This window comes from Mercenaria mercenaria, chromosome 2 (genome assembly GCF_021730395.1).
Source record: "Mercenaria mercenaria strain notata chromosome 2, MADL_Memer_1, whole genome shotgun sequence".
NCBI lineage: Eukaryota > Metazoa > Mollusca > Bivalvia > Venerida > Veneridae > Mercenaria > Mercenaria mercenaria.
In genome coordinates, this window is record NC_069362.1 from 108909931 (window position 1) to 108935494 (window position 25564).

Here is a 25564-nt window from a genome sequence, read left to right on the forward strand (position 1 = left end):
TTGACATCACCTCAACATATTATTTAGTGCCAAACACTGGTGCTGAGAAAAAACACACCTACTCGAGGGGTCTAAAAACTTGAAAAAAAAAAAATGGTACGTTTACTAAATAATTTAATACATTCATGATATGAAGGTGATTTTTAAACTATTTTGAAATATATGTGTAATTTAATGAATATTTTTAGTGAAATTTGATTAACTGTTTTACCATGTAATTGGACTAACACAAAAGACTTTGGACCAAACAAAGTAAGCGTGAATCCTTGATGCAATATATGCTCTCTATGATTGACTGAAGGCAGTGTACCAGATTTGTTCTCCACTAATCATTCATGTGGGAAAGTTGTCAGTTTTCTTGTATGTCAACAAGTTACATTACTAGTAAAGGATCCAGGAACACTTGTCAGATCACCAATTACATTACATAACTAAAATACTGTTTTAAAATGCTGTTGGAGAGTGCTATCAAATCTCAGTAAGATGACCGTCTCTAAAAAAGGGAAAGACTGCTCATCTACGTAACAGATCTCTTCAGTACATTCTAGTGGTCCAAGACTTTAGCACCAAGATAAGTGTCCAACTCCTGAATATATAAGGACTGAAGTTACAACAATACAATCCACAGAGTACTAAAATATACATTTTATTTTATATGGTAAAAACATAGTAAAATTTGTACAATATTTTTGAGAATCTAGATTAGAATTTGTGAACACAGAGCTATAGTAACAGTAAGTAGACATTTAAAACTGTTAAAAACAAAACTTTTATATCAACCACCAGTCAGTCAAACAAAATAAATTCTGCAACTTTACCATTAAACCAGGCAACAGAAAACCTGTCATTTACATCCTTTTGAAACAATCCCTTTTTCATCAAAATAAGCAATTATTGTCCATATTAAATTTGTAAATAACTATGGAAAAACCCTTTATCATTTTAAGATAATGACTTTTTAATGACAATTTGTGAACAAATAAATCTAGTATCCAACAGTTATTTTCTGCTGCCTCATATCTGAATTATTTGGTTTCTGCAAGATTCAGCCATACAGATTTTTCTAAAAGAAGCAAATATTACAGACATATCTGGGTATATTAATGGTAAAATCATTGTCTAATAAATAAAACATATATTTCTTTAAAAAATATATATCTCATCTTTACCCAATTGTACACAAACATAAATTATGTTCACCGTTCATCAATGATCACGTACATGTTTTATGTATGTCACAAGTTGACTGGATCTAACAGTCATCAGTTCTGATATTGTAGATCATTTGACATTCATCAGTGACTCAGTCCTATTGGCATTAATTATTTGTCATTTGACATTCATGGGCACTGATAGCATTAATCATTTGACATTCATCAGTACTGTTGAAACTAATTGTTTGACATCCATTGGTACTGCTGGGATTAACCATTTGACAATTACAGGGACTGCTGCCATAAGTCATTTGACATTCATCAACAGTGCTGCATTACCATTTTGACAATCTTCAGTATTGTTGACATTAATAATGTGACATTCATTAAACCATGACACATATTGCTTGTGCTGCCAAATGTGCACAAAAATCTTGACATTTTGAGTGTAAAGACAATTTATGTGTGTGTAGATAGTACTAGATAAGCCTTAAGTTTTACTCACTGCCTTAAAGTAGGGAGTGTAAAATGTGCAGTTTTTTTTAAGAAGGAAAATAAAATAACAAACATATGCAAACATACTTCATAAATCATACTAACATTTCATAGATCAGTCGAGTATACATGTACTAGGTACAAACAGATTTCAGGGACATTGGAACTGCTTTGCTAAAAGTAAAAATAAACAAAATCTACAGTTCCTTGAAAGGTAAAATTCCCAAAACTTTGAAAAACTTCACAATGATTTTAAGAACTATGGCACAATTGAATTATCACTCATAGCCACTTTTATGCCAAATTCAAAACTATAATTATTTGTTACATTTAAACAATTTAAAAATAACATCCAAAATTGTGAAATCCTTTTTATTGCTGGTGCCCTGAAATATGCTTGTATGAAAAAGTAATGGCTAGAAAATATACAATTTATGACACTTTATACATAAATTTATAGATATATAACTTTCAGGATGAATTTGTTTAACAATCCTTTCTTTCAAGAATTCTTCTGCAAACTAAGCAAACAGCCTTAGAGAAAAGCTCTTTTAATATACATGCATCTTGAAGCTGTGCCCCAAGTAGAATATGATTATTTGGCAAAATGAACGATTCTGCAAGCTACCTGCACATATTATGTTGTTCTTGAAGTGAAATTGTTAAGAGTTTACACTCATCCCTTCCAAAAAAGTTTCTTATGATCAAGCTGTCATCTTCAATAATACAATCTTCTAATTGTTCTTATTGCATTCACAAAATAAAAATGTTCACATCTAGAAATTCTTTAGCATAATGCTCCATTTTTAATGTTTAACAGCATCTGGTTAAAAACTTTATGTTCAATTTCAAACTTAACTTGTGTGCTGCACAAAAATTGTAACAAAATACATCCTCATTCAACATACATAGTAATATTTTTGATAATAATTTTTGATCTTTGTAAGTTAAAATGATAATATTAGTGTATTTACAACTTTTATCGTAATGTAAGGAAGGTTTTACACTTGTTGTTTCAACATCAAATAGTGCACAACAAGGATTTTCAAGTTTCTATCTTTCACAGTTTCTAAGCAGTCCATACAAAGTGAGAATCATCATTTGGTCGACCCATGTCATCTCCCTCAATGCTTGGGCGGTATTTGTATGGTCGGCTATATGTCCCTTCTTCGAAACTCTGGTCTGGCTTGTACCCCAATGCTGGGTAACCAACTGATGGGTATGGAGCAACTGGACGTGCCTGACCCCCATGGTATCCGAAGTTATCATACGTTCCATCATATGCGCCATTGTGGATATATTCAGGATCATAATATTGCTTCGTTTTCCTTTCTGAAGCCGAATCTCTGCAAATTACAATGTATCAAAATAAATAACAAGCCATGAATCTAACAAACATGGAACATAATCTATAAAAAGATCCTTTAGAAGCAGAGAATGCAACTAAACAAAATAACAGCAGATCCAAGCTGTTCCTGAGAGGTAATTAAACATGCAGCACCCTTACAGCATGCCATCTGAAAATGGCAGTCTGTCCATAAACAGATTGCCGCGGAACTTCAGAAATTTCTTTCAAATTATGAATCGTTGTCCATAGTCAGACCTTATTATGTTGAGCACTGAACGATGTAAATAAAAAAGAGAATTCCAGAATGTACCTACCAAATAGTTTAGAATTTATACTGGCTCAACCTTGAAGAGTAGACTCAGGATAACAAACATTTTTGTTGACTGACAAACATTTTGTACACTGGATATTATTTGCATCAACCATTTTTCATAATCTGAATATCTGCAGCCTCACAGAATTATCACTCACTGAGTTCTAAGCTTTGCAGACTTGCTTGTAAACTGTTAATTCATTTCTAACTTTTGTGTGAAATTGGATGAAACTTTAGTGACACTTTTTGCTTTATAGTATATTACTTGAAATAAAGAGAATGTCATTATGCTGTGCAGCAAAACTTAAATGAAATGGAACTTTATCTTGTATGCATCGTGCAAGATGTCTAATGTCATATTAATTTAGGTGTGTAGACTTCTCTTACTGTGATTAAAATTCATTTCAAAATGTATAGTTCAATGTAGTAAAGCATAAAATAAAAATAGAAAATAGTTTGTTCTTTGTGAATATAGGATATATCTCACCTCAAAGCAAGAATGTTTTCTTTTTTTCACTTTTCAACATGCTTAAGATATCTGAAATTTTCTCACTTCTCAGTGAGATAAATTCCATATTCACTCAAAACAAACATCTCTGTTATAAGTTTAATATTACTGTTAAATCATTAATATTCGTGGGGACTAATTTTTGTTGATTTCATGGTTGAGCCAATCCACAAAATTTAATCCCAACAAACAATTAGAATTCCCATTCATTTTATGTTCAAAGTTGAAATCCACGAATTCATATCCCCTCGAAATCGCCGTTTTGACCAAAAACGAAATTTCATGCCCACAAAATTTAATGATTTCACAGTATACATATGTAGAAATGCCTTACCTTGAGCATCTCATGAATACTCCCACAATTATAAGAATTATGATGAGTAGAGCTCCGCCTCCACCAATAGCTCCACCCAAAATGGCTGGCATGTTTGAAGTTGGTTCTGGAAAATGTATGTATTAAAGTTAAACATGTGAAATGCATAATGATACATATACATGATTATCACTTATACTAAGCAATCAGTAATATAAACAATAAAAAAGGTGAAATATCTGAAAATGTTCCAAAAAGTAAAAATTACAGAAAACACTGAACACAAGAAATAAATTGAACAGTTTTTTATGTTCATGAGTACATGGGAAGGAGGGGAAGGGGTTGGTAATGTGGGGATGAATTTGTACTATGAAACAGTAAGGAGTCAATTTTTTCAATTTTTTGTAAGATGAAGGCACATGAAGATTTTCCAGTAATTCAAACTTCCGACCTATTATTTGAATGTTATATTTAAGAAATGATAAATATGTCCCAATATTTCATCAGTTAATAAAACATGGACAGGAGTTCGGATGCGTAATATTAAATCACTAGTATGTAGCACGAGTGATTTAATATTCGCATCCGAACGACTGCCCATATTTTATTAACTGACAAAATTATTGGAACATATTTATTATTTCGATTCTACTTAAGCAAAGTCTTTGCATTTTACAGCATTACATTTTAGTTTGATACATCATTCAACTGGTCATATGCTATTATAAAAACCTCCCCACAAATGGAAAGCGTCGCATAAAACGGAATTTTTCGATATTCAGTAAATTTTAATTAAAGTATTAAGAAGTTACTCTTGTGAAAATGTTATTTTCAATAACATTTAGGGTTATACAGAGATACAGAAATCGAAAGTTAATACTTCATTCAAAATTTACATATGCAGTTTCTAAAAATAGTACACGTCATCTACATGATGGCACTGAAACATACATGCCACAGAACATTGTGGCATATAAACACGTAACCACTTGAGTCTGGACAATTGGAACATGAATTATAATTTATTTACTGTCAAAGTAGAATCTAGTTGACATTTGTGGTACCTGTAATGCAGAAATTGTAAACTACCCACACAACCACTATATAGATATAGATGCATTATGTTGAAACATACCGAGCTGAAACATTTTCTAACGGTAAAAATACAAACAAATAAATTCATCATTTAGAAATTGTTTGTTTCAGAAAATTTGATGTACTTTTTATTACTACTACTTAGCACTGTATTAGCAAAGTATTAGTAGAGGCATATAACGGAAGCAGAGTAGAATCTCACAGTCATGTTAGAATCGTAGGGTGGAATGGAACAGCTATATTTTATCATAGATTCATGTATAGGCGATTTTGCTATATGTTCATACAGCAACTGCTGCGGATCATGTTAGAATATCAGATAAGATATGAGAGATACCGTACCTTTTTTAGATGCACACTGTGCCCCCTCATAATTGTCATAACAACTACAGGATGCTGTACGTCGACCGGTGTCTGAGCATATACCTCTATTGTTACAGTAACCAGGGTTGTTAACACACCATGCTGAAACAGTGCAAGTTTATCATTTTCATGTGTGAGAACACGGAAAAATGCTTTATCAATAATGATAATACGACTTCATCATAAGCAGTTCCTTATCTTCAAAACTAATGGAAACTAACATACTAAGATTTATGAACAATTTATAGCAGAACCATGTTTTAATAATGTATTATAGGAAGGTATCCGGTCCACAAATATGCAAATTCTATATAACAATGCTATTAAAATATGAGACGCGTCATGAGAAAACCAACATAGTGGGTTTGCGACCAGCATGGATCCAGACCAGCCTGCGCATCCGCGCAGTCTGGTCAGGAGCCATGCTGTTCGCTAACGGTTTCTCTAATTGCAATAGGGTTTGAAAGCAAACAGCATGGATCCTGACCAGACTGCGCAGGCTGGTCTGGATCCATGCTGGTTGCAAAGCCATTATGTTGGTTTTCTCATGGCATGGCTCGTATATCAAAAATGGATGCTTGGTAAGCTCATAAATTATAATTCTGGTATCATTTCAAAGTGTACTGTTTACAGAAAAAGAAAATATATTACAGAATTTTTCTTTTTTTTCTTTATAGTTTTCAGTGATACTTCAACTGAAATCTGGTTATTACAGTGTAATATTTATCATTTTGCAGACAAGAAACATCACTATAGTGATTCATGTGAATTACTATGGTCATCTTATTTACTAATTCTTGTCCAGCAGACACAACTTCAAATGATAAAAAATAAATAATAAAACAAATAACACAGGCCTGCTCAGGTAATATGGGATATTGTGAAAGTCTACCTTTGAAAAATGCCATATCACCCTTGATGGCCTGTGTTATTTGTAACTGTTATACAAATGTAGTCAAATACATGGTCCTGGTATACAACAACTTACATTTACACTGTGAAGAGCTGGTTGCCCCTTCAGCATCATTGAATGTTTTTGCTGGACAATTCTTGCAAGAGGACTGGCCTGACTCATCTTGGTATGTGTCTCCTGGACACAACTCACAACTCACTCCATCCGTACCATACCGACCAGCACTGCATTTAACTGAAATTATACAAAATGAATGTACTAAGATAAGATCATCATTTTGGCATGTCCTGTATAAAGGGCTTTTATTCCATTTCTGTATTTGGTTTTCTGCCTGTCATTAAGACTAAAAGAAACAAGAACATTTTTGGCATTACTGAATGACTTGATTCCTAATGTTTTTGACACACACTTTTCACTCTGAAAATGTGTGCTACTCTTTCTACCTTATACAGGGAAACAACACTTCATTGAGTATTGATGCTACCAGTACCATGGCAGCTAACTTGAGCAATACATGTGATCCTTAATGTTTTTTCTTACATTATTTATGTTTGATTGTTGGATAACACAAACATTGCAGATTATTACATACTCATTATTCTCCTTAAGTTCGTATCTGAATTTTATATCCAGTGCGTGAAGTTAATTTCTTTTTCAGATAGATAGAATCTGATTAATATAAAATTTATCATGTCCACTTATTTTGATGGGCACAAAAAAACAATACTGACCACACTCATTATTTACAGATTCTTCACCAGCACTGCACAGTACACTGACCACAGATGGAGCATCACTTTGGTATTCTATCTGGTCTTGCTGTAATTATAAAAACAAAATCCTTCATTTAAAGATATTTCATAAATATTTTTCCCTTTCAATTAGTTACTTGCATTTGTTATATTCGAGATGTGAGGAAGTTGGCAGTTACTTGCAAAGAACAGGTTTGTACTGGTACAGAATCCAGGAACACTGATTAGGTTAACTGCCTGCCGTTACATGACTGAAACTGTTGAAAAATGGCGTTAAACCCAAAAGCAAACAAGAGGGTCATGATGACCCTGAATCGCTCACCTTGGTAATATGAGCCACATGTTTCAAATGGCAAATTGATGCTAAAATATTAGAAAGTAGGTCAGTAGGTCACATTCATGGTCACTGAAAGTCAGTTTTAAGACTGGTGTGCAAAACAGTACACGTCATCCAAATTTCAAGGCTGTATCTCAAAAAAACAAGTAGGTCAATAGGTCAAGGTCACAGTCAAGTGACTCCTTATTGCTTGGGGTCATCAGGTAATTATAATTAAACAGTCTAGGAAATATGATCTGATAATTTTTGAAGTATTTATTCCTATATAAATCATATAACAAGTGACCCCCAGGGCACGGCCTCTCTTTACCCCAGGGGCATAATTTGAACAATCTTGTTATAGATCCACTAGGCAATGCTACATACCAAATATGAAAGGCCTAGGCCTTGAACTTTCAGGAAAGAAGATTTTTTTCCCTATATAAGTCAATGTTAAATTTGGGACCCCTAGGGCAGGGCCTCTTTTCACCCCCAGGGGAATGATTTGAACAATTTGACCACAAGGCAATGAAGCATACCAAATATCAAAAGCCTAGGCCTTGCAGTTTCAGGCAAGAAGTTTATTTACAGCTTTTCCCCATATAAGCCTATGTAAAACCTGAGACCACCCCCACACCCCGGGACGGGCCTCTTTTCACCCCAGGGCATAATTTAAACAATCTTGGTAGAGGATCATAAGGCAATGCTTCATACCAAATATCAAAGGCCTAGGTCTTGCGGTTTCAGGCAAGAAGATTTTCCAAGTTTTTTCCTATACAAGTCTATGTAAAACTTGGGACCCCTGGGGCCAGGCCTCTTTTCACCCAAGGGGCACAATTTGTACAATCCTCAAAGAGAACTATAAGATAAATTATATAAATGTCCCATGCCAAATATCAAGGGTCTATGCCTTGCGGTTTTGGACAAGAAGATTTTTAAAGTTTTTCCTTTTGGTTGCCATGGCAACCAGAGTTCTGCATGGAAATCAATTCTTTGAATAGTTTTGAAAGGGAGCCGCCCAAGGATCATTCCTGTGAAGTTTGGTGTAATTCTGCCCAGTGGTTTTCAAGTAGAAGATTTTTTTTAGAAAATGTTGACGGACACACAACGGACAACACACGACACATGACGGACGATTGACGCCAAACATTGAGCAGTCACAAAAGCTCACCATGAGCCTTTGGCTCAGATGAGCTAAAAACAAAAACTAACCAAAATATCCATATGCAATTCGACACCAATAAACATTTCATGTGATGATTCTGTTTTATAGATGAAACTTTTACATTGCTTTCCTTTTTCATTGAAAAAATAAGCATACAACAATAAAATTATTTAATATTGTCCTGTGTAATACGGGATATATAATCTAGATTTGTAACCATCCAAAAATTAAATTGGTCCTGCCTATCTGCTCATCCAATATGTATTTTAGAATGGGTAAAAGCATTGTCCTATAATAAAATTTTATTTCAAAATACATATATCAAACAAACATAGGTATCCATAAGCAGGGCTCTCGTGAGTGGGGGACTTGAGCAAAACAGACGCTTTGCCGTGGCTTTGGAACTTCCAACTTCACTCAAATCTAACCTCAAAGCGAAATGCAGGTCACCAGATTTTCTTTGATTTCCGCACTCGCTAATTACTGTGACCAGGAATGTTGGCAATTTGCACGGTGACATAACGAGTGTTGAATACACAAACACACGCTGATAGCATAATTAAAGCTCCGCCTACTTCAGGTACTAGTGAGATTTCCGCTGAGAAGTGTGAAAGCGAATCAATTTATCTGATACACCAGGGTCGATTGTGTTCAGCCAATTAGCGCCACGGTTAAGTCTTTGACATTTCGCGTTTAATTGTCAAAATGTTCAAGTGCAAAAAAACAATGTTTTATAAAGAAACTGCTGATAAACCATGCGATTGATTGGAATCATGATGTACACAATTACTTGTTATCTATGATAAAAGAATGACATGTAATGTTTTAACTACATTGACTTCCATCGATGAATTGATTTGAATATGTATTTCTAGTTTACACAGTTTAGATCTACTTTCAGTTTTATTCAACTTTCGAGTGAGATACTGACATTCACCGAGGTGGTGACTCGGTGATAATAATCAACACTTCATACAAGATATAACCAAAATTCGGCAGGTAACATTTACAGCATTGGCTTGAACTTTGAAAACGACTTTTTTTTAGAAATTTGTAATGAAACAATAACCACTGTATGGGAAAATAATGATCTAACTAAGAAAATGAATGGTCACATCAATAATTTTTACCTAGAAACAAGAAAATTACAGCCACCTTTCAAACCACTCAACAGCATAGCAGTAGGAAAAGTCTTCCCACTTCTCCCCAAAGTCTCGCCACTTCTCCTTAAATTAGCTTGAAAGAGAAGTGACTTCTCCAAAAAAATTGGACCTAGCTAGGCCTGACGAGAGAATTTTAAGGTGTACCTTAAACAGGCAAATGTATTTCATTTCCATTATGGCAATTATATAACCACAATTTATTACTTAAATATACAACACTCAACTAAAAATCTAGAAAGAAAAAATTTCCAGTAATGAATGGTTTTTTTGTTGACTCATGACTCAATGCCACTGCTTACAGATAATATGATACATTCATCACATCTATATAATGCATTTAAAGCATGGGAACTTCATGGCTATGTGGTCACTGTTGCTGGTTCTATACCACTGCAGGATGCAGAATTCTGTCAGAAGGTTAGCACTTCAACATAGGCACCAATGTTGCAGAACAAAATTTTGATAAGCTTCCTGTCAAGACAACATGGCTGTATGCACATATGTAGGTGAAATGTAAACATTCAACATTCTTACAAATTTAATGATTCTGAATGTGACATCATACAGTCGTACAAAATTGTTTTGTTTGTTCAATCTAAAAAAATTAAAATTACAATTTTATGTTGTTCTTCATTTATAAACAACAGTTTTGTGCTCAGCCCTCAATATACACATCTTAACTACATGAAGTTGGAATAATGTTTGACAGACTTTTTCACATCTGCCAGTCAGAATATCTTTTATCATCTAGACTGGAAAGGAAGGTTATCCAACTTTTCTGTAACACTGACAAAAATATAAATTACACAGACGGGAAGATAAAGTACCAATTGGACAACATGCATAATACATATTTGCCAAGTTGTGTTTTTAGATCAGAAATGTGTGATTGAAATAAGGTAATGCATTTTCTAGTTGGTTACACTGGTTCTCATTGTATACATAGTGATATGATATAAAATCATGGCAATTTTTTTCCAGTCTGATGCCAGTATCCAGACCTAAAATACTCTCACAGTCATGCCTGGTCTTAAGGTATCTGTAAGCAATGACTTAGAAAAGTATCAATGTGTTTTTACTTACTTCCGGTGAAAGCTCGTCTTTGTTGTTATTAATAATCTGATTGATGACTTCTTTGGTTGACAAGGCAGCATTATTCTGTGTGTCCACAGTACTCTCACTAAAAAACCAAACCAATAATAACTCATTCAATTTCCCACTTTCTTTAGTAAAGAAAAGCCATCATATTTAAATCAAAGCACTGAGAGGACTGATGTGGGCAGCGGTTAACAGCTTCTGGTAAAGGGCATGAACAGTTAGCTTAAGTTTGGTTATTCTATTTAAACTACTTTTGATTAACTGTCTTTCTATGGTTTGATTTTGATTTTGATTTGCTTTGGGTATTACCTGGCACCAAGACAGCGCAGTTTATATAGTGCCAAACAGGATTGAAAAATTGGGTTCCACAATCAAAATAAAGATGAGGTACGAATCAAAACTTTATACCTGCCAGAATCATAGAGATACAGCAAAACCTTGTGCTTATACCCTACTTGTTACCTCTTACAATCATGCAAGTGTAAGGCAGTGGTTCCAGTTCTTTTAATGCTCAGGTTGTCATCCCAGATTTATATATGGGGGCCATCTAATTATAGCGAGTGTTTGTGCCAAGTAACATTAAAATTCATTAATTCATAAAAAAGCTACAGCAGTAAAAATGTTGATGTCTATGGATGACCTTGACCTTTTAACTACGAGCAAAGGTCTTGTGTGTAACACATTTTCTTGTGCGAAGGTCCATTAATTTTATAACTTATCCAGCACACGAAAAGAAATGTAAAATTTTTGACCTCTGTGTCCATGACCTTTAAAGGCAGGTCGAGTCTTTAATGAATATCTGTACCAAGTTATTTGAATATCAATGCATGAATAAAAATGTTAAAGACCGGACCTGAAAAGTGACCTTACACCTGAAAAGGGACCTTATACCTTGGACCTCTTAAGTGTGACTTTGACCTTCAATATTGAATTTGGGTATATGTATTGAATATGACAAACTGTTTTGTTATAGTGGTATGTGTCAAATTATTTCAATAGCCATGTATGCATGAAAGAAGTTCAAGCTGACAGTAAAAAAAAAGACTTTAAATCTTATGTGACCTTGACCTTTAAGATATGGATACACTGTATACACAGGATAGGACAGGATAGGAAAATTTACCTCTAAGAGTGATATTGAGCTTTAAGCTAGGGGTCTAGACTTAGCAAACAACATTTTGCATTAATATGGTGGTAATTTGTGCCAAGTTATACATAATCTGATACATGTGTTATACATTGTATACATCGGAGACTGTTTTAAGCACATAAACAGATATGCACAAGCAGGGCTCCGGAAATTTTGATAACTCGATCAGTCCGAAACGAAAATCCTGACATCGGCGCTACCCCACCCACCGCATTCCCAATATAACATATTTTGTAAAACGTGATAGAGTAAAGAAATAAGCATGTCATGCATTAAAACTGAGTTACCGGTCACCACGTGTTTCCATACAATGAAGACAGTTATTCAGTGTTATGTGTGATCGTTACTTTGTTTAAATTTCGATGTTTTTCCGAGAAAATACTTGTAAGGATAAAATTACTGAGGCATTGACACCGTGTACGTAACTAGTCTAAAAGCCAACGCACGTGACCGGTACCATATACACGGCAGATACTTTGTGATGTTTCCTCATTCTTTGACGGAATTCTATAAAATACAATGCGTCAAAGTGAATTACACGACACATATTCTCTGCTAAACAGTCTCATTTTTTTATTAAGAATACTCTGCCGCGGACCGAATGTGTACGTTATATGAACGCTGAGATCGAATTTCCCGCATGTAATAGTACCAAAAGGTCACGCGTGTTGGCCACGGATATTTCATTTCACTTATGTTGTACTTCAATAAGCAACTACATTTTATAAAGTTATATGTTCTCTTCTGATGTAAACAAAATTTCATTTTGAAACATTTTTTAAAAGACCGATTTGATAAACAGCGCCACTCCAGTTTTCTTTATCATTCGTGTTTGCCAGTCCATTTTTTTTCTTTTTCTTTTTTGCACAGTCAGGTTGCAAAGACGATTTTCTGCACTTGTTTCAACTGGAGCCCCAACAAATGAATCTTGTAATTTTTTCAAATCAAGTAATTATAAAAAATATTTTGATCGGTTTTCCGTGTGATGTCTCATTAAATCAAAGACCTATAATGTACAATTATAGCTCTTTGATTAAATGCAGTGACCATTTGTTTTGTACCGTGATCAAACATAAACCATCCATCTGATTCTAAATAAAAGAAGTGGATCCCTGTCAAAATGATTTGGATCCAGTCAGACATACAGACGACATTGTATTAAGAGACCACTCAAGGGACTGCAAAGAAGTGGTCTCTTAATGGAATGGTCTCTTAATGAATTTCAGTCAGATGAAAAGAAAAGTTATTTTAACTGTTAAACTGTATTTATTATGAACAAACATGTATGGTTTCAAAATCTGTTTAAACATCGTGAACACTTTTCCAAGTACACAAACTTTGAAAATTATGGCTAGATTGTTTGTCAGTTCGACTGATACAAAGGTCAATTGCATTCAGACACGTGCAAAACGTATTCGCTAATTACACAGATGAAGAAATGCCCGGTAGAAATTTGGTACCCGGTCGCTTAATAGATACTTTTGTCGAATATTTTACCTGTCGAGACTACATTAATGTGGTCGTTAGTCGTTTAATAAAAAAGTTGTTTAATGGAATGAACTTATATACTGAAAATGCTCGGGAGGGATTTTAACCGGTCGTTTAATACAACAAGAGGACCATGATGGTCCTGAATCGCTCACCTGTCCCCACATGACCCAGTTTTGAACTGAGTATGACGTCATTTTTTCTATTATTTGACATAGTGACCTAGTTTTTGAGCTCATGTGACCCAGTTTTGAACCTGACCTAGATGTCATCAAGATGAAAATTCTGACCGATTTTCATGAAGATCCATTGAAAAATATGGCCTCTAGAGAGGTCACAATGTTTTTTATTATTTGACCTACTGACCTAGTTATTGATAGCACGTGACCTAATTTCGAATTTGGCCTAGATATCATTTATGTGAACATTCTGACCAAATTTCATGAAGATCCATTCAAAAGTATGGCCTCTAGAGAGGTCACAAGGTTTTTCTATTTTTAGACCTACTGACCTAGTTTTTGAACGCAGTTGACCCAGTTTCAAACTTGACCTAGATATCATCAAGATGAACATTCAGACCAATTTTCATACAGATCCCATGAAAAATATGGCCTCTAGAGAGGTCACAAGGTTTTTCTATTATTTGACCTACTGACCTAGTTACTGAAGGCATGTGACCCAGTTTCGAACTTGACCTAGATATCATCAAGTTGAACATTCTGAACAACTATCATGAAGATCCATTGAAAAGTATGGCCTCTAGAGAGGTCACAAGGTTTTTCTATTTTTAGACCTACTGACATAGTTTTGGAACGCACGTGATCCAGTTTCAAACTTGACCTAGATATCATCAAGATGAACATTCAGACCAACTTTCATAAAGATCCCATGAAAAATGTGACCTCTAGAGAGGTCACAAGCAAAAGTTTATGGACGCACGGACGGACGTTCTAACGAAACGGTATTTATGTGACACCCCCATTGTTCTCTCTATTGTTCTATCAGTCACATAAAAAGAAAAAGGTCACATAAACAGAACGGAATGAATGACATCAAAGAGAAAGTACCGTTATGAAGTCACTTAACCATCATTTCGCGGGCACGGACGGACTGACGGACGGACGGACGGACGGACGATGGACGCTGCACGATCACAAAAGCTCACCTTGTCACAAAGTGACATGTGAGCTAAAAATCGCTTAATAGAGGTGGTCGCAAGTACAATGTCGACTTTATTTGGAAACCAGTCAAAAATATTTAATACATTGCAGTCGGCTGTCTGCAAACATTAAAGGATGTGCCGCGCGAGCACCGATTGCGTCACATGCTAATTACGGACCGATTATCAAAGTGACAATCAGACCGTTTGACACGTTTATTGATTATCTGAGGGTGCGACCAACAATTTCCTGCTTGGCAGTAGATGGTGTATTGAGATATCAGACTGAAATTTATACTTTTCTCCATTTTTATGGGACCGATTTTTTTCGTTTTTTCACTTCATGAATCGGTCCGAAAAGTCAAAAATCGGTCCAAAACCGACAAACCGGCAAATTTCCGAAGCCCTGTGCACAAGGGATTAAAAATGCACAAACAATATTAACAAAAATAATAATTAAAACTGACTTTTCAACTATGCACATTATTACGTTTACCACTTTACATATAAAAAATCTCACTTACCTTACATTATTGAATTCAAGCTCTACATCCACTTCATGTGTTGTTGCTCGTTTCCTACGTCCAGAGCCCTTCAGTCTACACGCTAAAGCTGGGTTATTATTTGGGAACCTTACAGACAAGTTAATGCAGTCGCCAACACAGAAGGACTGTAAAGCATTGTATTTTTCATTTCGATTTCTGATAAACAACTGCTTTATAGTGCTTGAAATGCCTGTTAAGATCAGATTTAACGAATCAGTGCTGCCACAATTGTCAATGCTAATAGCAAAGATCATAATCTTTCTGATAATCACTAATTTCCTAGGAACTGGTGTAACCACTAAAAAAGAAAATAAAAACAATTTTTTATTCAATGAAAAGGTGAGATAATTATAGGCTACTGTGAAATCATTTAATTTTGTCGGCACAAAATTTCGCGGTTTTAGCCAAAACTACTGTTTTGTGTGGATGTAAATTCGTGGATTTACAATTTTTTGAAAAAAAAAATCAATAAAAAAAAAAATCATAATTTCAACAGGAATAGATCTAGTATATCATTTTGTTCTAACATGTGAAACCTGCATGTGTCAAACAGCACTACCATGGTTACTGAATTTGCAATCTACGCTGTGGGATATTAGCAAGTGATCATGTGCCAATTAACGACTGATTTATCTATAATTATATGACCACTAAATTGCAAAACAATGAAACTGTGAAATATTCAATAAGAAAAGTCAGCTAGCACCAATTAAGTGTCAAAACCTTAGCACTTGGGATATAGTCTTGCAAGATTAGCATTCATAATTGAAACAAATATAAAGTTCATCACATTGATCATTTGATTGGGTTTCAAACAAAGAATGCAAATAAAAAAATAAAAAAAAACGCTATTAAAGACTTCCCGATTTTATCTTGCTAAGAATGTTTTTGCACACAACTGATAAATATTGAGTGTAGGACAAAATCCCCTGCGGACAAAACCCCCTTTGTTCATTTTTGCATAGGCGGACAAAACACCCTTCATGTTTTTTACAAGGAGGACAAAACCCCATTCGCACTTTTTTCAAGGAGGACAAAATCCCCTTCGCGTTTTTTACAGGGAGGACAAATATCCCTCCATCCTAGAATGAAAAGGGCAAATTATATAATAATATCTAATTAATCAAACTATCTGAGAGTTATTTAACAATTTACTTATGAACAGTTCAGTGAGAAAAAACATACAATTAACAATAAACATGTCAATTAATTAAGAGATATTTCACACCTTTTTTCAACAAACTACAATAATTGTATATGTATAGTCTGATTAATCTCAAAGTCATTATGGAATAAACTGTAATAATTGTATATAATAGAGTAAGTACATCAATTATCCATAATTATAATCATTAATTATAATTATATTCAAGACACTTTTTTCTATAAATACAATGATAAATCTTAAAGTGTATTATGATGTTTTCTCTTTTGAATCCTTATAAAAAGCAAAGGGGGTTTTGTCCTCCTTGTAAAAAATGTGAAGGGGGTTTTGTCCTCCTTGTAAAAAACATGAAGGGGGTTTTGTCCGCCTATGCAAAAATGAGCGAAGGGGGTTTTGTCCGCAGGGGATTTTGTCCGGATCCCATAAATATTAAATGGTTTAGAATCATGACAAACAGTTCTGTACATGCCTGTTGCTAAATGCGCGTCTGCATCTAAAATTGTAAGCTTTCCAACTTTTGCACGTGTTATTTGCTGCCAAGAAACATGTTACGTGAATTGGGTAATAATGCATCCAACGGACGCAAATCTAGCAACTAATTTATAATATTAAATAGTTCCAAAGTAGTAGTAGTTTACTATATATTGTGTCAGTAAATATAAACAGCAGAGCGGGGCTGAAAAAATCAAATAAATGCTGCAGCAGTGTGGTCGGCATGTGACGCTATGTCAAACTTCTATTTTTAGTATCTATACTTTTACTTTGACAAATATTTCATGAACAATCCATGGGTAGATTCTAAATGTCTGAATGAAATATTTGGTTTTATTCTGACGCATACCTCTGTTTATTGATGATGGAGCCTCCATAAACTACACTAAAGCTGCAGGTCAGTACTGCCGCATGCACATAACTACGGACCAGATCGGATGGTTATGGTGTCTTTTTGGCAACATTGAGTACAATTTACATTATCGTGGGCATAATTTATTCACTGGGACTTAATTTGGTGGTTGATCTGAACCACGAAATCCACAAACAAGAGGACCATGATGGTCCTGAATCGCTCACCTCTTCCCACATGACCCAGTTTTGAGTATGACGTCGTTTTTTTCTATTATTTGACATAGTGACCTAGTTTTTGAGCTCATGTGACCCAGTTCTGAACCTGACCTAGATATTATAAAGATAAAAATTCTGACCAATTTTCATGAAAATCCATTGAAAAATATGGTCTCTAGAGAGGTCACAAGGTTTTTCTATTATTTGACCTATTGACCTAGTTTTCGAAGGTACGTGACCCTGTTTTGAACTTTACCTAGATATCATCAAGGTGAACATTCTCACTAATTTTCATGAAGATCTCATGAAAAATATGGCCTCTAGAGAGGTCACAAGGTTTTTCTATTTTTATACCTACTGGCCTAGTTTTTGACCGCACGTGACCCAGTTTTGAAAATGACCTAGATATCATCAAGGTGAACATTCAGATCAATTTTCATGAAGATCCATTGAAAAATATGGCCTCTAGAGAGGTCAAAAGATTTTAATAATTTTAGACCTACTGACCTAGTTTTTGACCGCAGTTGACCCAGTTTCGAACTTGACCTAGATATCATCAAGACGAACATTCAGACCAACTTCCATACAGATCCCATGAAAAGTATGGCCTCAAGAGAGGTCACAAGGTTTTTTTATTATTTGATCTACTGATCTAGTTTTTTCAAGGCACGTGACCCAGTTTCGAACTTGACCTAGATATCATCAAGGTGAACATTCTGACCAATTTTTATGGAGATCCATTCATAAGTATGGCCTCTAGAGAGGTCACAAGGTTTTTCTATTTTTAGACCTACTGACCTAGTTTTTGATCGCACATGACCCTGTTTCGAACTTGACCTAGATATCATCAAGATGAACATTCAGACCAATTTTCATACAGATCCCATGAAAAATATGGCCTTTAGAGAGGTCACAAGGTTTTTATATTATTTGACCTACTGACCTAGTTTTTGAAGGCACGTGACCCACTTTCAAACTTGACGTAGATATCATCAAGATGAACATTCAGACCAACTTTCATACAGATCCCATGAAAAATATGGCCTCTAGAGAGGTCACAAGGTTTTTCTATTATTTGACCTACTGACCTAGTTTTTGAAAGCACATGACCCATTTTCGAATCTGACCTAGATATCATCAAGGTGAACGTTCTGACCAATTTTCATGAAGATCTCATGAAATATATGGCCTCTAGAGAGGTCACAAGGTTTTTCTATTTTTAGACCTACTGACCTAGTTTTTGACCGCACGTGACCCAGTTTCGAACTTGACCTAGATATCATCAAGATGAACGTTCAGACCAACTTTCATACAGATCCCATGAAAAATATGGCCTTTAGAGAGGTCACAAGGTTTTTCTATTATTTGACCTCCTGACCTAGTTTTTGAAGGCATGTGACCCACTTTCGAACTTGACCTAGATATCATCAAGGTGAACGTTCTGACCAATTTTCATGAAGATCTTATGAAATATATGGCCTCTAGAGAGGTCACAAGGTTTTTCTATTTTTAGACCTACTGACCTAGTTTTTGACGGCACGTTACCCAGTTTCGAACTTGACCTAGATATCATCAAGGTGAACATTCTGACCAATTTTCATGAAGATCTTGTGAAATATATGGCCTCTAGAGAGGTCACAAGGTTTTTCTATTTTTAGACCTACTGACCTAGTTTTTGACCGCACGTGACCCAGTTTCGAACTTGACCTAGATATCATCAAGATGAACATTCTGACCAACTTTCATAAAGATCCCATGAAAAATGTGACCTCTAGAGTGGTCACAAGCAAAAGTTTACGGACGGACGCACGGACGCACGGACTGACTGACGGACGGACGGACGACGGACGACGGACACCGCGCGATCACAAAAGCTCACCTTGTCACTTTGTGACAGGTGAGCTAAAAATAATCCCCCACAAATAATAATGATTTCACAGTATTACCAGTAATATTCTTGCCTGAATTCATAACTAGAATGTGTCTGTAGGACACAGGGTGCCCCCACTGGATATTTGTCACAAATAAGGGGCAATAATTCAAATGTGTGCAGTCTTAAGGATTTATAGCCTCAACAAACATTTTATATAGAGGATTCATTATTCTAGGCCATATCCTGTTTTCTCATATTATAAGGTTTCAAAGGGGTTTTTTTATTTGCAGTAACAGATTAACCATTTCATAAACAGTATTTGGGTGTTATTTTGTAGAAAGGTCACTTGTCTTTCAGATGGAGCCATGATATGTTACAGAAATCATCCCATTTAATAATTTTTTTACAGTATTTGATACAACCCTCAACCACAGAAATGGACCAACAGTTTCTCGTATTCCTGTGTATTTAGATTTGACTCTTCATCACAAATAACCCGTAGAATTTAAAACAACAAGTGAATGAAGTATTGCCATGCAGTACAAAGTCCCCTACTGGAAGGCACCTTATTGTTTCTACTGTGGTGTAACATAATGAATTGATATATGACAATCATGTATAAACAATATTGTACTATATATACAATATATTATGACAAAACACTTGGATTAAAATTTGCATACTTAAAAACCTATAGTTACTTTCATTATGTATTTATTTTGGCAAATTATGAAAAAGTTATCATATATGTTATCTATAGTAACAACAAAGGGAAATTACTAAAAAAAAAAAAAAAAAAAAAAAAAAAAATCTATTAGAAAAAATATATTATAAGTCTACACAAAACTCTTTACCAGGTAGAAATAGGTAAAAAAAACATCTAAAAATGCAATGTAGCACGCATGTTGTACTTAAGAAAAGTGGTCTCAATTTCTCCCCATTGGCCAGTAATAAAATAAGGGGACCATGATGGTCCTGAATCACTCACCTGTTCCCACATGACCCAGTTTTGAGTATGACGTCGTCTTTTTCTATTATTTGACATAGTGACCTAGTTTTTGAGCTCATGTGACCCAGTTTTGAACTTTACCAAGATATCATCAAGGTGAACATTCTCACTAATTTTCATGAAGATCTCATGAAAAATATGGCCTCTAGAGAGGTCACAAGGTTTTTCTATTTTTATACCTACTGGCCTAGTTTTTGACCGCACATGACCCAGTTTCGAAACTGACCTAGATAACATCAAGGTGAACATTCAGATAAATTTTCATGAAGATCCATTGAAAAATATGGCCTCTAGAGAGGTTAAAAGATTTTTCTAATTTTAAACCTACTGACCTAGTTTTTGACCGCAGTTGACCCAGTTTCAAACCTGACCTAGATATCATCAAGATGAACGTTCAGACCAACTTTCATACAGATCCCATAAAAAGTATGGCCTTCTAGAGGTCACAAGGTTTTTAATTATTTGACCTACTGACCTAGTTTTTTAAGGCACGTGACCCAGTTTCAAACTTGATCTACATACCATCAAGGTGAACATTCTGACCTACTTTCATGAAGATCCATTCAAGGGTATGGCCTCTAGAGAGGTCAAAAGGTTTTTTCTATTTTAAGACCTACTGACCTAGTTTTTGATCGCAGTTGACCTGGTTTCAAATTTGACCTTTATATCATCAAGATAAACATTCAGACCAACTTTCATACAGATCCCATGAAAAATATGGCCTCTAGAGAGGTCACAACGTTTTTTCATTATTTGACCTACTGACCTACTTTTTTGAATGGCACATGACCCACTTTCGAACATGACCTAGATATCATCAAGACGAACATTCTGATCAATTTTTATGGAGATCCATTCATAAGTATGGCCTCTAGAGAGGTCATAAGGTTTTTCTATTTTTAGACCTACTGACCTAGCTTTTGATCGCACATGACCCTGTTTCGAAATATACCTAGATATCATCAAGATGAACATTCAGACCAACTTTCATACAGATCCAATGAAAAATATGGCCTTTAGAGAGGTCACAAGGTTTTTCTATTATTTGACCTACTGACCTAGTTTTTGATGGCACGTGATCCACTTTCGAACTTGACCTAGATATCATCAAGATGAACATTCAGACCAACTTTCATACAGATCCCTGAAAAATATGGCCTCTAGAAAAGGTCACAAGGTTTTTCTATTATTTGACCTACTGACCTAGTTTTTGATGGCACATGACCCACTTTCGAAACTGACCTAGATATCATCAAGATGAACATTCTGACAAATTTTCATACAGATCCAATGAAATATATGGCCTCTAGAGAGGTCACAAGGTTTTTCTATTTTTAGACCTACTGACCTAGTTTTTGACCGCACGTGACCCAGTTTCGAACTTGACCTAGATATCATCAAGATGAACATTCAGACCAACTTTCGTACAGATCCCATGAAAAATATGGCCTTTAGAGAGGTCATAAGGTTTTTCTATTATTTGACCTACTGACCTAGTTTCGATGGCATGTGACCCAGTTACGAACTTGATCTAGATATCATCAAGGTGAACGTTCTGACCAATTTTCATGAAGATCTTTGAAATATATGGCCTCTAGAGAGGTCACAAGGTTTTTCTATTTTTAGACCTACTGACCTAGTTTTTGATGGCACGTGACCCAGTTTTGAACTTGACCTAGATATCATCAAGTTGAACATTCTGACCAATTTTCATGAAGATCTTGTGAAATATATGGCATCTAGAGAGGTCACAAGCTTTTTCTATTTTTAGACCTACTGACCTAGTTTTTGAAGGCATGTGACCCAATTTCGAACCTGACCTAGATATCATCAAGACGAACATTCTGACCCATTTTCATAAAGATCCCATGAAAAATGTGACCTCTAGAGTGGTCACAAGCAAAAGTTTATGCACGCAAGGACGGACGACGGATGCCGCGCGATCACAAAAGCTCACCTTGTCACTTTGTGACAGGTGAGCTAAAAAGTAACAATATAACCTATTTATAGTAATAACAAAGGGAGGTAATTCTTAAAACAAGGATGCCTCATGGCAATGAACATTTGTGCCAAGTTACATCAAAATCCGTCCAAGCATGGGGAAGAAATGCTCTTGAAAAGTCATTCTTACATTTAACCTTTGACCTTGACCTTAACGTAGAGACCTGGTTCTTGCACACAACAATCCGTCTCATAGTGGTGAACATTTGTGCCAAGTTTCATCAAAATCCCTCTATGCATGAAGAAGAAATGCTCCCAACAAAGTAATTTTTGTATCTGACCTTTGGCCTCTAAGAGTGACCTTGACATTAGACTTAGGGCCCGGGTTTTGCGCATGACATGTTGTCTCATCCAGGGAAATATTTGTACCATCAGATATTTAAATCCTGCCTTGCATGACAAAGTTATAGACCGGACAGGAAAAAAATCCAATTGATCTTTGATCTCAAAGTGTGACCTTGACCTTTAAGCCAGGGTTCTGGGTGTTGCGCATGACACTTTGTCTCATCATGGGGAGCATTTGCACCAAGTAATATTAAAATCCCTTTATGGATGGCAGAGTTATAGACCAGACAGGAAAAAAGCCATGTTGACATTTGACCTCCAATTGTGACCTTGACCTTTGAGTCAGGGGTCTGGGTCTTGCGCATGACACGTCGTCTCATAATGGGGAACATTTGTGCATTGTGCCAAGTGATATTAAAATCCCTTAATGAATGACAAGAGTTATGGACGGACACGAAGCAGACCCTGTTCATGCCATGCTAACATTGACAGCTAATTGTGACCTTGACCTTTGAGCTAGGGGTCTGAAAGTTGGGCATGACACATTGTCTTATTATGAGGTTCATTTGTGCCAAGTAATATTAAATCCCTTCATGGGTGGGAGAGTTATGGACCAGACAGGAGAAAAGCCCTGTTGACCTTTGACCTCCAATTGTGACCTTGACCTTCGAGGTAGGGGTCCTTAAATACTATTTGGTTACCATTCACACCCTTAATTACTATTTGGTTACCATTCATACCCTTAATTACTATTTGGTTATTATTTACACACTTAAATACTACTTGTTTACCATTCAACCCTTAATTACTATTTGGTTACCATTCACACCCTTAATTACTATTTGGTTACCATTCACACCCTTAATTACTATTTGGTTACCATTCATACCCTTAATTACTATTTGGTTATTATGATACACAAATATTTGGACCACAATGCATATACAGTTCTATACTCGTCCATAACATTTCTACTTCAATTAACAACAGAAATGTCCAGTAATAGATAAATAATTATTTGGACCACTATCCATGAAATGTTCTATACTCACCCATAACACTTCTACTTCTATTAACAACAGAAATGTCAAATAACAGATGCACAATTACTTGGACCACAATCCATACAAAGTTCTATACTTGCCTATAACATTTCAACTTCAATTAACAACAGAAATGTCCAGTAGCAGATTCACAAGCAACTACATTCCACAGTTACAATACTCACCAGTAGTGCAGGAAGACTCTCCAGCTTTAAATGTGGTGGTGTTGTCTGGACAATATTTACACATAGTTGGACGAGGTTGAAGCCCATCATTGTACTGTCCCTTTGGACAATTCAAACAATCTCCTGCATCTGTATCATACCCACTACCAGATGGACAAATTTCTGGAAAACAGTATAAAAATACTTAGAAAATCTTTACAAAATTCTTGCGCATGAATTGTCTCATTATAACAGGAACAAAACAATCCAACTATCTTAGAGAAGTGTTGGTGTATAGGTGGGTGGATATAATACCCCAGTCACACATACGGTGCGGAAAGCTAAGTCTAGCCACGGATAAAAACGTAGTAATCCGTATCGACCCGTATTGAAACGTACCTGAGACATACCTTAATGTAGTAAGCCGTATCAATTCATACCAATTCGTACGGCTCAGGTACGGATCGATATGGGTTACTACGTTTCTATCCGTAGCTCAACGTAGCTATTTGCACCGTATGTGTGACTGTGGTATAACGGGTATGTATGTTATGTGTGGTAAAGGGTTAACTAAACATGAGGGCCATGATGGCCCTATATCGCTTACCAGACTTGATCTGACCTACTGGCCTAGTTTTTGACCCCCCATTACCTAGTTTCAGACTTGACCTAGCAATCATCAAGACAAACATTCTGACCAAGTTTCATGAAGATAAGATCATAAATCTGGCTTCAGGAGTATTAACAAGCTTTTCATGTGATTTGAGCACATGACCAAATTTTTGATCCCACATGACCCACATTCGAACATGACCTAGGGATCATCAAAAAAACATTATGACAAGTTTCATCAAGAAAGGGCCATACAAGTGGCCGTTTCAATGTTAACAAGCTTTTGATTTCAGCCCATGACTTAGTTTTTGACCCTACATGGCCCAGTTTCAGCCTTGACCTAGTATAAACATTCTCACTATGTTTCATGAATATTATATGGTCATAAAAGTGGCCTGTAGAGTGTTAACAAGCTAACTTTGATTTGATCAGGTGACCTAGTTTTAGACCCCACATGACCCAGATTAAGTCTGACCTAAAGGTCCTAAAGACAAACATTCTAACCAAGTCTCATGAAGATAGAGTGGTAAATGTGACCTCTAGTGTGTTAACAATCTTTCACTTTGATTTGATTGACTGACCAAATTTCTGACCCCAAATTATCCAGATTCAAACCTGGCCTAGTGTTCATCAAGTCAAACATTCTGACTGATTCTCATGAGTTTCAAACATAACATGTGGTTTCTAGAGATTTTCCTTTGATTTGGCCTGTGACCTAGTTTTTGACCCCACATAATTCAGTTTCGAATATTACCTAGAAATCATCAAGACAAACATTCTGACTAAGTTTCATGAAGATAGGATCATAAAAGTGGCCTCTTTTTTGTTTAGTGTTAACAAGCTTTTCCTTTGATTTGACTAGGATGACTACTAAACACCTGTGTAAAGTTTCATTCAACTGTGTGCATGGGTTCGGATGATTAGGCACGCACAAGATTGCATATGCAGACTCTATAATTATGTAGTATAGTAACAAAGTTTTAACAAGAAATGTGTCCACGGGACGCAGATG

At 35.5% G+C, this 25564-nt stretch overlaps 1 protein-coding gene across 1 annotated transcript in view; it reads right to left on the reverse strand.

The window, feature by feature from the left end:
• Nucleotides 1–626: 626 nt before the first annotated feature.
• LOC123564876 (signal peptide, CUB and EGF-like domain-containing protein 1) overlaps nt 627–25564 on the reverse strand; it is a 104452-nt gene continuing 79514 nt past the window's right edge. The window contains exons 23-30 of the mRNA XM_053527738.1: nt 23962–24123; nt 15318–15636; nt 10982–11078; nt 7234–7321; nt 6578–6736; nt 5569–5691; nt 4153–4258; nt 627–2995 (exon numbers count right to left, since the gene is read on the reverse strand). Coding sequence (XP_053383713.1) covers nt 2719–2995; nt 4153–4258; nt 5569–5691; nt 6578–6736; nt 7234–7321; nt 10982–11078; nt 15318–15636; nt 23962–24123 — 1331 coding nt within the window. The 3' untranslated portion in view covers nt 627–2718. The remainder of the gene's footprint in view (nt 2996–4152; nt 4259–5568; nt 5692–6577; nt 6737–7233; nt 7322–10981; nt 11079–15317; nt 15637–23961; nt 24124–25564) is intronic.